General features: G+C 41.5%; 1 protein-coding gene across 1 annotated transcript in view; it reads right to left on the bottom strand.

Annotated features, from left to right (window-relative positions):
* Positions 1 to 27: 27 nt before the first annotated feature.
* KMT2E (lysine (K)-specific methyltransferase 2E) overlaps positions 28 to 13,465 on the bottom strand; it is a gene marked incomplete at its 3' end in the record, with an annotated part of 29,757 nt that continues 16,319 nt past the window's right edge. Inside the window, exons 14-23 of the mRNA XM_009078308.1 lie at positions 12,428 to 12,736; positions 10,269 to 10,523; positions 9,948 to 10,092; positions 8,747 to 9,000; positions 8,539 to 8,595; positions 7,000 to 7,563; positions 3,903 to 4,204; positions 2,038 to 2,126; positions 1,584 to 1,675; positions 28 to 770 (exon numbers count right to left, since the gene is read on the bottom strand). Of these exons, the coding sequence (XP_009076556.1) occupies positions 28 to 770; positions 1,584 to 1,675; positions 2,038 to 2,126; positions 3,903 to 4,204; positions 7,000 to 7,563; positions 8,539 to 8,595; positions 8,747 to 9,000; positions 9,948 to 10,092; positions 10,269 to 10,523; positions 12,428 to 12,736 (2,810 nt within the window). The remainder of the gene's footprint in view (positions 771 to 1,583; positions 1,676 to 2,037; positions 2,127 to 3,902; positions 4,205 to 6,999; positions 7,564 to 8,538; positions 8,596 to 8,746; positions 9,001 to 9,947; positions 10,093 to 10,268; positions 10,524 to 12,427; positions 12,737 to 13,465) is intronic.

The following is a 13,465-nucleotide window of genomic DNA, read 5'->3' as shown; positions in this document are numbered from 1 at the left end:
CAGACGCCGATGCCTGGTGATGAATACTGGGGTTCTGAGTCGGCAAAAAGTGCCCCGCGGTTACGTGGTGCCCTGGCTCCGGATGAGAACACAGTCTGGGGGGGGATGCTGCCCTTCAGCTGGCTGTAGCTCGCAAAGTTTCCAGAGGGCTGCTGGCTTTGATAGTAAGTCGAAGAAGGGGGCGGAGGGGGAGGGGGAGGTGGCGCACTGCTGCTCAGACTCTGTTGGTTGAACTGGCTGTAGGAGGCTGCAGATTGTCCCGAGGTGGTCTGGGTGAACAGGGCTGCGCTGGGCTGCGGCTGGTTGCTGGGCGGGAGGGTCGGTGCTGCGGGGTAGAAGTTGCGGTGAGTTTCCCTCTGGGGGGTCCCGACTTGAGGTGACTGTGGATGGTGAGGTCTGTATGGAGATCCCAGGGGCTGAGAGTGAGGCTTTGGTGACAGGTAACCGTGCTGCACAGGCGCGTGGGGGGTGGAAGCCTTGGGAGGGTTTTCCACGTGAGGTGAAGGAGGGCAATGCAGCTTCACAGGAGCCGAAGGCAACTTCTGTGAATGGGAGAGCTGCTCAGCAGAACTGCGCAGGTGTGGTTGAGATGGATGGTTTTTTGAAAGTGCTTGGACGCTGTTTGTCAGCTGTTTTTGCTGCAGCTCAGGTTTGGGGTGATTTGCACTTTCGGTCTCAGGTGCATTAGCTGCAGTTTCCCAGTGCGAATCTGGTTTTGTGGGTGTTTTCCCAAGTGACTGTGTTGAAACTACAGGACTCGGTGAGGAGGGCTGCAAGGGAAAGAAAGTCAGTCAGAACATCCAACCACGCCTGTGGCAGAGAGAAAAGAACATCTCCGAATATTGTTCCCTCCCCCTGATGGTGGAAAAAGGTACTGAGGCACAGGATACATATTCGGTGTGAAAAACAGCAACAACAGAAAGATTAAGCTTAGGAAAACACTGTTTTAGCAAATATGTATCAATCATCTCTCAAAATCAAAGACTAGCAAGTGTATTTTAAAGTTCTAACAGAAATATGACCCGTCAAGTCAAAGTCAGAATCTGTTCTTTGTTAAAGTTTTAGATTTCTGAATCTGAAAGAAGCAATTCCAGAGAAGACAGTTGACAAAAATAAAGCCGTTTTTAGAGTGAGTCAGCATGTTAAAGCTGGGGGAGTGCAGCAAGCAAACAGACTAAGCATTACAACCTCAACTACTTCGTTTAGTATAGCACAGGCAACTACTCAACATCCTCCTCTGTATCAATGCCTTGACTGCCAACCAGTGCCAAACCCTGGCATGGCACAGGGTAAATCACATCTCTGCTGTGGGCTCTGAGTGCCAATTCTTCAGCACTCACCCCTCAGGACAGTGGTGACACTGAATGCAAAATCACCTATAAATAGGTACTGAGAGAACAGCACATAAACCAACTTTGTAACATGTATGGACAAATACTCTGACAAGTGTTTGCCTGTGTTACATTACACAGATAGATGGACGTGTCTGTTTGTAACCTAAGTAGCAAATCATGAAGTTTTACAGCTCAGTATATGTAGCTATTCCAGTGCTTATTGTGCACCACACACAGACACTGCATTACCTTGCTTGCTTTTGAGGGACTCTTACAAGCCCTCTGTGAAGTATCTGGGGACGGACATTCAGAAGGTGGCTCTGGATTTTCAGAATCAGGTTCTACAGAAATAGAGCAGAGAGAAACGTAAAAGTGGGAAAACCAAATCTTTTGCAAAGATCACTAAGCACTTGATATCTGACTTTAGAAGAGCTATTAAACTGTTGTAAGAGACTATTCAATGTGTCAAGTGGTCATCTGCTTACTGACCTTCCATCAGTTCAGTGAAAGAAGGGACCTTAAGCTGCAACTGGGAAATGAGATTGGAATGAGATGGAGACTGAACATGAGACGCTGAGCATGGCCTACAGGGTGACTCTCCCCCTACAGATGAAGCAGACCCAAACACAGTATTAGAATGATTACAGACTGCCATGGGGGAACTGCTTAGACTTATCTACCTTCCACGTGATAAATAACTCACCACTGTCCTTGTCTTTCCTATGATCACTGAGAAGTAACGCTCTCTGATAACTTCGTTCTCTCACTTGTTCCACAGAGGTTGATGCAGTCCTGCAAGAGAGAAGCACATTTTAAATTTAAGGGGATGTATTCCCACAGACCAAATTTAAGACAATGTATATGCAAATACCACAACAGAGAAAGTTTGCAGTGTTCACTGTATATAAAAGCCAAATAACTGGTTGTTTGTAAGGAATGTTATTTGTTAAGTGGTTTGTATCTATTTTCTCCCACTTTAAATACAGTGATTTCCTGCAACCTTCTCACAAGCACTGGCAATTCCTCCTAATAAGGAAACATCTGTAGATCTGCGGGTTTTGCTTTTTCTAAACACCTGAAAAGTCAAACAATAAAGGTTGCAGGTACTGGTCCATACTCTCCATTTGCAGAAAACTGTCTTCTGCCAGTGCTGGAAATAGTCCTTTTGTTTGTTTGTTTAAGAATTTGCTCTTTAATAGTGGCTCCATAGTTGTAAATACTGCACCACCACAAATGTATCTGTTTAAGCTTCTACATGTAACTTGCCAGACAGTAGATATGCAATGACAGTCATAGCTTCTCTCTTATAATCAATTACACCTCTCCATCACAACCTGATCAAGAACATCCTAAGTGACAGCACAAAACTCAATCTTCCTTTCAGGCAAGAACATACAGCACTATTCAACAATACTGCTGCACTGCAATAAATTCTGGTGCTATTGTGCAGGGTTACTGCAAAATCTGAGTAGCAAATTCTTTGCTTACAAATACAGTGAACTAAATTTTGGTGGAAAGCTGGAGACTGCACTCAGATTCTCCCTTCAACTGGCCCTAAAATATCTAATTCTGGAATAGCTAGAGCATCTGAACAGAAGGATGTTCAGCCCATGTTCATCCCCAACACTGTTAGACCTTCACTGTGTTTTTGCACTAATAACATTTTGGAGACAGTGTCACCACAGCTGAGCATCTTCTTTAAGGCTACGAAAACACAGTGGAGAATCTGTGACTGGAGTCACTCTCCTCCATCTCCCCTTGCTATTTTTGGTTGGCTGGAGTACCTGGCATGGCACTCAGCTGACCATATGGTCTGCACAGGAGGGAGCCATTTAACAATCACAGACACCACCACACTCCCCACCTGAGCAGGAGAACGATCCAGGCTGTCTGCAGCCCTGCACACTGCAATTAACAGCAAACATCCCACACACAGTCCAGCCATGTGACTGAGAACAGACCTCCTAAGGTCTTCTAGCTGCTTTTGCTCATCAATACAGATTATTCTCCTATTCCACCCTTCTTCCCTACAGCACTTTTGAAAAGGCTTAGAGACTTAAGATGAAAACTGTTCTCTTCAGCCCACAGACAATGCAGTGGAGAGCCAATGCCATGCTTGTTGGACCCCAATCTCTCACAGCTCTCTCCATGCTACTACTGCTCTTAGCAACACACACCTTAGCAAGTACACACAGCATCATGTGTGCCATGGTGCAAGGAACAATCTACTCATCAATGCCCTTTGCTACAGACTTAAAACTGCACTTTACCTGCACAACCTTACAGACTACAGAACAAGGCAACCTGTCTTGCTCAAAACCAATACTTATTTTGCTCTTAGAAAATAAAAAAGTGAAGCAGAATTAAAATAATTTAACCAGTATCTTATGGGTATTTTTTCATGTATGTCAATGTTTATGAGGTATCTGTGAGGAAAGAGATAAGACAACTTCTGACTAATCTCAAAGAAGGGCTTCCAGTCAGTAATATGCAACTGCACCCTTAATGAAAACTAAGATTTAAGTAAATAATTCTTCACAACTTTAGTCCTATAGTTTTGTGGCTTACCACTGAACTTCTGGTTCATTCTTCTCACTGGAAGAAGATTCCTTAACTGCAGAGTTGTTGCCAGTGTCTTCTGGAGCTGCGTTGTACACAGCAGTTGGCAGTGGTACAGGCAGGCTTGCAGTGCTATCACTCTGCTCCCCGTTTTCACCACTGTTGTTATACCCATCATTAGCACCATTGTTACTACTTATACTTCCTCCACCAGCAGCATGAGGAGATACAGTAACCAGGGGGAAGTTGTCTGTCTTGGAGCCACTTTTTCGAGCTTCTCGTTGTCTCTTACGGTATTCTAACAAGGACACCTAAGGAGCAAAAGAAAAACAAGCCCACAAAACAAACATCAGAAAGGAAGTTTTACCCATTTTTGATTAAATGCATTGTTTCAGTAAGACACACCATTTAACTGGTTCTAAAAGAAAATGGGGACAGATGAATTGAAGCTATTTCACCCCATCTGAAGTGAATTTACAGAGCACTGAGCTGCTAATGCCTGCAAGGATGATGTTTAAAAAGAGCTGCCAAGGGAAGGAAGTTTGTATTCTGCCTCAGGGAAGCAGCAGATGATGCAGGTCAGCAAGAGGTTCACTGCTGAAGTCATACTGTTGGTTGAAGCTACAAAGGACTCCACAGTTTTTCCTGGAACTGCAGCATTAGTAAGCCTATACTGATATAGTAAAGCTAATTTCAAGAGATGTCACATCCTGCTCTCACACTGACTCCCTCGTATGAAAAACCCACTACCCTTCTGCTTCACTACTCTGCTGCATGTATCAAAGGATTCTCTAAGCTCTACATGCATTTTTCTTAACATACAGAATTTGCAACTTTAACTTTCTTTTCCCAGAGTTTGCCTTGAATTTATGTCTTTTCTGCACTCCAAAAGGGACTCGGGAAATATTTTCAAGCTAAATTCTGAGTGAAATTTATTACCAAAAATGCTGACACATGAGAAGTGGCTTCTACTTCATATATATGTGTGTAAATTCACTACACAGGCCCATGAATCCTCAGGATCTGAAGCAGAAATACTGACCTTCAGACCTACTTTATAACACTAGTTTTGTGAAAATGACATTTAATGTCTTAAACCAACCACCTCCTCTAAACCATTCAGCATCCAAACCAAGAAACTAAGGCACAATTATGGAAAAATTAATGTTTAACTGGCTTAGTCCTCAATAAAAGCAAACACCCATATCTACACCCAGAGAAAAACCACAGCAGTCTGCTCTGTTTGCAGTCCTAAGGCTTTTTGTTTGCTTTCCATCACAGACTCATCCAACTGTCAGGGTAAGACCAGTTAAAAGTGTTTGATTTTGCATAAAGAAGTTCAGGTTAAGAACTCATCTTGTATTCAAACAATTCTGTATTATTTCCACATCACATGACAAGGATCCCTTGAAGAATATTGCTTCAAAGAAAGCTTAACTGTTAGGAATGGATGAAACTTGTGCACTGTGGCCACTATGTACAGGACTGTATGGAAAATGACAAAACCTGGGCAATGCTGAGGGAAAACAAGAGAAACAAAATGTCCACAGAAATACGAAAAAACCTCCTCCTATAATGACCTGTCTAAGGATATTCCTGTCTTACGTGATCCCAGGAAAAGACTTGTATTAATCTCCTACAAAATTCCTGAATTCTGACCTGGCACCTCAGCTGAGATCCAGCCCACCACCTCTTTTTTTACACTGGCAAAGGCTGCAAATATTTTTGTGTGTGCCCTTGGAAATCCCCATTCCTTCAGGGGTACAGATGCCATTTTCTTGTTTCTTCATTTGAGACTTTCAGACAGGAATCCTGGGACTGGGGGTTGTCAGGGGGCAGCTGCACCTTTCTTTATTTGGGGATTAGTGTAGCATAAGCCCAAAGCAGTAACAACCTGGAGGAATCCTGGCCAGCAAGAGAAGAGCAAAGGTTACTGAAGCACAAAGTGCTGGTTGGATTCTCCAAGACATTAATTAGCCTTCAGACAAAGAAGAATGTGAAGTTACAGAAACGCTGGCTTATGTTTTCTTTTTGGGTCTGCCAAAACAACAGGGCTACAGTAACACCCAGAGAATCTATAAAATCCTCAGGGCCATGACCAAGTAAAAACAGAGCTCCTACCATCTTGCTCCATTTACATCTCAGTTTGAAGCTAAGTAAAGAAAAATCCAGTTCTGATGAAGAACTTTAGAAGGAAGAATCCTGGGGGCTCAGCAGGATGCCCCCAGAGCACAGGGGAGAAGGCATGTACAAGGGGCTGCAATGTAACCAAAAAAACTAAACCCCCATTGTGCATGTACACACATACACACAGAAAATGCCACAGGCCCTTCCATAAGGGAAATAAATCACAGCTGCCAAACAAGGAAAGATTTCTACAGCCTCTAAAGAGACAGAACAGGCAAACTGTTGCACTTGAGATCACTGCCTCATGTGTCTGTCCCTTCTGCAAAGGGAGTCAGCACAATGCAGACAAAGAGTTATGCAAAGCAACTTCCCATCCTGGTTCACGTCGCCCATGACCACACACACCACTTACCTACCAGAACTGTTTCATGGGACTACCAAATTTACACTGTGCTTATTTTTCAAACACAGTATTTTATACACAGGAACCAAAAACCCAATAAATTAAGCCAAGAAAAATATTGCTTGGAACAAAGGGCTTCTGTGTATTTCTAGTTTTAAAGACTGAGTATCATAAATCTGTTAGTGCAATTTCTTGCACTGATTCATAACACATGTTCACAGCATATGATCACTATGCTGCCAGTATATATTCTGTGTCACAGAATACTGTAACACTGGGTGGCACAAGCAACAATTTTCAAACCTGAAAAGCAATTATTTATTGAGCAATTCATTTAAGACTCCTATGAAAGAGAAGCCAATTTGTATCTCTAACTTGGAAAAAAAATAAATTTGCTGATGGTTATATGCAGCTTTACTCTTTGCCCTTCATTATTTGCCCTCAATAATGTCTACTACATTGTAGTATGTCAAGATGAGCCACCAGTTGGTTTTTATTACATTAGGGTTCTTTCTCTTAGAGAAATATAATTAGCAGGTGACAAAAGACAGACCAAATGATTCTTAAAGTTATAACCTTTTTCTTTTGTGGAGGATTCTGGGGTGTGCAATTTCCATCCATCAAGTTGTCGCTATTGACAGTCCTTCCAAAGCCAGGTGCAATTCCATCTTCTGAAGTACAAAAAACAGATGCTTCCATGAACATGCCTCTAGCATCCTCTTGAATCAGGCACTTTGACTCGCTTATTCTGAATCCACCTCCTACCTCCAACTGATGTGAAGGGGTCAAGTCCCTCAAATTAGAATTCATTGGGAAATTTACACCTGTCCTGTCAGGACTTTTTACCCAGGAAGAGTAAATTGTGCCCCGTCCACAATGAGCAGTTTCTAATTGGCTGTTTGAATCAGTCCTATCATGTGTGGGGGCTTCCAGGTTTTTATGCAGTGCACTTTGCTCAATTACTTCGAGTCCCAGCTGGAGGTCTGACACAGATTCCATTTCTCCAGTGCACTGCCGTGTGACATCAGTCCTATTCCTTGGACTAGAATATCCAATAGTCTTTATTTCTTGCAGGCCCATTTCTGTCAGGTTGGAATTTCTGAAAGAATTCAGTGCTAGAATCGATGCTCTGTCATAACCCTGTGTGAAGAAAAAACATGTCAACTATTTTTTCACACTCCAGCTACTGTGACATGACATTCAGTTGTGCCTTTAAGGGGGATTAAAGGCCTTACAGTACAAGGAATTTATCTATTTTTAAGAAACAATTCTACAGCCAGACACTTATTTCTACTATTCCCTTGTATTAGGTTAGGCAGTTTAATAACATGCACATGAACCAAAGTAAAAATAAACATTAAGTGCCAGCTTTTGTTCATGACTGGCAGAGGAAGGGGAGGAGCTGCATCAGGACTAAGTCCCTGGCCAGGAAGCTACAAAGCACTTGTTTCATACATAAAAGCAATGTATGTATGCACTATACAATATACCCAAGATAAAAGCAATCCTCCTCAGTGTCAAAACATTCATTTCAAAGAGGGGAAGGAAAAGATTTTCCTAGACACTTGAATTTTGAGACAAAGCCCCACAGCAGGACACAGGCTGGGAGTACCCAGGCACATTCCAACTGCATTTGCTGCTCCTCAACTAATTCACCTACACCCACTTACTACCTTTCTGCACTGCTCTCTCACTCTGAGCATAAATTAGGATCAACAAAAAAAAAAATTAGAGCTGCTGGAAACAATGAGAAATGCTCTCACTCTGAGCATAAATTAGGATCAACAAAAAAAAAAAATTAGAGCTGCTGGTAACAATGAGAAATTTTAATCTGCATCTAACTACAGCCTGGAAAGCAAAGTGCTGTTTTTCTATTCTTATCTAGAAACTGAAGTAGTTACTGCTTTCCATTACAGCCATCAGGATTTTTAAGTGATGCAGAGAGAGAAACCAGTTTAAAATAGGGAAGAGAAGATATAAAGCAGTGAGGAAATAAACCCCACAGTAAGTTACATTCTGAGAAACTTGTGATGGCTGCTGAAAAGCCTTACTCAGACCAGTGCAGCCACACAGTGCCATCAGATGCCATGCACAGGTTCTGGCAGATTCCCTTACCTCTTGACTGTAAGCTCGCCTTTTGATTTCTGGGGAACTGTCAGGTGAGGAAATATTCTAAATAAATGAGAAGAAATTGCAAGTCAATTTATTTTTCAGCCTGAAGAGAGATACTCTGTACTCCCTCTGCAGCAGGAGTACAAGTACCAATTTACACTAGCATGGCTAAGCACATTCTCTGAACACACAAACTCCTGCTAAGTCTCACCTCAAAGTGCATGGTATTTCCATGTATACATGGAGTTACAGGAGTAACTGGTGAATAGATGGGTTTGTAACCATTTCTACAGGCTTCATCCTCTGTTTTTACCCTCGGAGGAGTAGCAAACAACGACGGCTCAGAGGCAGTGATGTCAGCATGAGTCGGTGTGGCATAGGGAGAAGGAGTAGGTGTGGAGGTTTCTGAGAATGCAGACTCCAGCAGCTGATATAGTCTTCGTTTTTTTAGTGGTGTGGTTAGATCTGTGTGTTAAAATTAGGAAAAAGTTAAAAGATATCTAGATATAGTAATCACTTCTGGCTGTTTAAGTACTTTATGTAATGAAATTATTAATTCCACGTTAAAAAACGAGAAGATTACAAAACTCTCTTCAGGGCAGGCTCTGGGAGATGAACTTTTAACAGCCTACAGACTTCCTGAAAAACAACTCCTAGCAGCCTAGACACATCAGTAACTGAAATTTGTGTGCTAGGATGCTGGGAAGAACTGTCTGTGTTTCCAGAAAAGGGAAAGTCAACTTCCAGGGAGGTGGTGGCGTCACCATCCCTGGAAGTGTTTAAGAGGTGTCTGGACCTGACACTGGAGGATCTGGTTTAGGGTTTAGGGGTTCCAGCAGTGACAGGTTAATGGTTGGACTCGGTGACCTTAGAGGTCTCCTCCAACCTTGATGACTCAATAATTTTATGACTCTATGCATCTTTAAGACTGTTCAGCTAAAACCTGAAAATTCCAAGTTCAGGACTGTAAACAGGAATCACCCAATAGGCTCTGCACCTTATGGAAGTGTGTTGAGGTTTTAGTGCACTCCCATGCTGCATTATGCCTAAAGATGGCACAGCTTTCCCTGTGTGCTACACAGGCCTATGGAGTTTGAAAGGAATTCTGATGGAACAGCATGGAAAATTAATTTATAACCTGAACTCTTAATACCAATGGGCAAAAACATTAGCCTTTTGTTGACTGTAAATGCTATGAGATATAGTGGCTACTTCTCTAATATCAACTATACGTTAAATGGGGAAAATATCCCAAGGACTATGCAACTAAGCATTTCTTTCAAAGAAAAAGTATCAGGAAACATTGCAAATACTGCTGGAATTTTCATGAACTCAACACTTTAAGCAACACAGTCCTCCACATTTAGCTCCTTTGACACAGCTCTTACATGCTGTATTAGTAAAAGCCTCACCTGTTAAGGAACAGCTGTCATTCAGTAACAGAGGACTCTTATGCTCCCCATTGATGGCAGGACTTCTAGATCTCTCCTGTGACGGCGAATTAAATCTATCAATTACTGTCGAATTTTCTTCTTCCAAAGCTTGTTTCAACCAACGCTGCAACACAACCAGTTCAAGTCAGGGACTTCAAAGCTTAATCACAAACGTTTCAAAGCACATAACACAAACTACTTCAGTCATGCCAAACAGCTTTGTTCTGCCTAAATTTATGCTAGCAAGTGCTTATTTTTAATGACTATGGGATGGGGAACCATAACAAAGGGAAGCATTACCTTCTTACAAGAGCCAGTAATGTTTTCCACTGGTTCTTTTTTCCTCCTCTTTTCTGAAAGGAATGGTGAAGTAAAACGAATATAGTGCTTTGGAGTTGAATATACATGTGGACTGTATGTGAGCCCGGGTAAAGAATTCAGCTGAGTAGCCAGAACTTCAGGGTCGGTAGTTATGCGTAGAGGCCTCTCTGATACACTGTCTGTAGGCTTCCCTGCTTTATCACTCTTTTCACTTAACCATTCACTGACCAAGTGCTAAACAGAGAGAGAGAAAAAATTAGTGGTTTATGAGTGTTTTTATCGATAGCTTTTAAACTTTTGGTTTAGTCTAATTATTCACCTAGTCAATTATTACACAGATCAGATACAGTTAGTTGCCAGTTTAAGAACACACAGAAAGAACGAGGACACTTTCAGTGGAATAATGGGGACAGCAGAAGAATCACCAGAGATCTGGTGACATACCAAGTTTTGGTTATTTTTTTTGCTGTAAACGACTTTTAGCTTAATTCTCACTGAACATACAATACAGGTGCCCAGACCAACTGCACTTAGGATATCAATTAAGAAACACAATTGCAAAACAAATTTTAAACTTGTGCCTGAGCACCTAAGCTGAGGAGAAATACTGTAGTGTTAACAGAACACAGTTAAAGCAACTCCTCCTCACATTTCTGTACTCCCAGGACTCTGTCTCAGCCAACATGTCAGGCTGATGCCCTAAACATTCTTCAACTCTAACTGTATTAGATTACAACACATTTACTAAGGCACACTGGTCAAAAAAGATGTTCTCTTCCTAGCTAGTTCAGTGCTTTTACAAAACATGCCAGTGGATTTCAGTTTCTATTAAGAGACAAACTAACCCCCTACACTTTACAGCAATTCAAAGTTAAGGGCATGAAAAAATAGCACATTGAATATTATTAATGTGACATTAAGGCTTTAACACAGATCATAATATATTTACAGCTGCTTGTCTCTTTATTGTTTTTATTTATAAAACCTATTTATAGCTCACTAGTTTTTAGATCAGGACCTTCTTTGCACTTAGAGTACACTGGGTGCAATGCAGGGAGACATTTCAGTTATTTATCCTTAACACTATGAAACAGCAAAGCAGTGTAGTAAATTTCAGACTTCAGATGTCTTCCTTCTTTTCTGCTATGCAACATGCAAAAAAGGAAGAAAGATTTTAATCCTGCCTCTCACAAGAACTTAACAGTGAGGCAAGAAGTGTTACAGGATGACTCAGGTGCACTTGGAAAAACAAATCTAAGTTAAGTATGGTTGGGGGTTTAAGATAAAACCATCTTGAAATTGTTATTGTTCATCTGACAAGAAGTTTCACCCTGTGACTTCCTCCTCCTTTCCCTCCAGTGCATAAAATTTTCAGAACTTCTCATAAATCATGCTGAAAAACACTTTACAATGCAGTCTGTGGAATTTTAATGCAGAACGTTTTACTGCTTTATTTGCACTTGCAGATTTAAGATTTCTGAATGTCTTTAAATCCTGTGCCATTTCTAAAAGTTCATAGGTTTTTTTGCAATGCAGTCCAATGAAAAACATTTAAAACCAAAGCACTAAAGAGTAAAGAACCTTCCCTCCAAACATGCACATAAATTCTGGGTGGGTTTTTGGTGTCACTTCAGAACAGACATCTGAGAAGTACTACAAGTTAATAATTTCCTTTGGGATATTCTGTCTGCTACCATTATAATACTTTCTGAAGCATATGATGAACACAGAAAGCAAAATAACTTCTATTTCCTTGGTTTTTTTCTTTAAATCAACAGCCTTAATTATGTTGCGTTAATGTATATTATTTCAGCTCATTTATAAAGTACTTCCCTTAGAAAACATTTTGTTCCAAAACTGCTCTGAGACATTTTGGAAGTCCCAAAATGCAAAATAACTCCTTCCAGGGGATGTTAGATGTAAGTTTTTTAAACTATTAGCAGTGAGTGGCTATACAATGGTAATTCTTAAAGAAATGAGTCAACATTTTTAAAAAATTACTGCATATTGCCGAAGCAATCTGTAATTTTTTAAGACTGTTCAAGTCCACCCTCTTCTCCCCACCCCACAAAAGCAATCTGTAATTTTTTAAGACTGTTAAAGTCCACCCTCTTCTCCCCACCCCTCACGAGACATACCTTCTTTGTTTTAGGATACTTAGTAGGGCATTTACTAAGTGCTGGAGCTTCTGTTTCAGTAACCATTTCTGTAACAACAGTTTCTGTTTCAGGCTCAGCTACCAGTGCAGCATTCTCAGTTTCGTTATGCTGGGAAGTTACTTCCACGTCAGGAGAAGAGGGCTGGATATCTGAACACATGCTGACAGTCCTGTGCCGTCTGCGTTGTTGCCCAATGTGAGTTCTACTCCGTGAGAAGCTTTTCCTCTGCTTAGCTCTGTTCACTTTGGCTGGGGTAGGCTTGGTGGCAGTTTCTTCCTTTGTTGGTTCCTGGGATGAGACACAAGTCTAGTAAACAGATCCCACACACACTTAGAGCTATGTATCTTTCTTAAAAGAAATTGTCAGTTCCCTCTTCTTTTCCAGGGTCAGAAAGCCTCTGTCTCCTTTTTGTTCTCAGTTCTACTATGCTTTAGAGAGTGTCTTTCTGTCCTTCTCGAAGGCAAATGACAAGATTTCCTGTATTTTCCCCCCAAGCACCTGCTCTGTCAGCAAAGAGTCCTCACACACACCAGTCAGATCACAACACATTTGTGTAAGACCTGCCATACCATGTTCACTCATCCATCCATATGCCAGAAATCAGCTGCTTACACCATAGCGTCTTTCAGTCCGATATCCTGTTTGCAATTTCTAGTTTGCTGGGTGTTTAGCATTGTCACAAAAGGCACTTAACAGCATGCTGACAGAAACTGTTCAGGGAAACCTGAACTGAGACTCTATAGGGGCAATTGCAAACTAGGAACCATCAAGTAGCAACAGAGCAAAAATTTGTTTAAAAAACTTTAAGTATAATCTGCAAGTACTGAGAAATCACAGAATCAAAGAACCAACCAGGTTGGAAAAGACCTCCAAGATCATCAAGTCCAACCCTACCGTGGTCACTAGACCATGGCACTAAGTGCCACATCCAGTCTCATCTCAAAAACCTCCAGGGATGGTGAATCCACCACCTCCCTGGGCAGCACATTCCAATGCCTGAGCACTCTCTCTGGAAAA

The sequence above is a fragment of the Acanthisitta chloris genome, unplaced genomic scaffold (genome assembly GCF_000695815.1).
Source record: "Acanthisitta chloris isolate BGI_N310 unplaced genomic scaffold, ASM69581v1 scaffold7797, whole genome shotgun sequence".
In the NCBI taxonomy this organism is placed as follows: domain Eukaryota; kingdom Metazoa; phylum Chordata; class Aves; order Passeriformes; family Acanthisittidae; genus Acanthisitta; species Acanthisitta chloris.
Note: the sequence above shows the minus strand (reverse complement) of the source record. Positions and strands in the feature narration are given on the sequence as shown.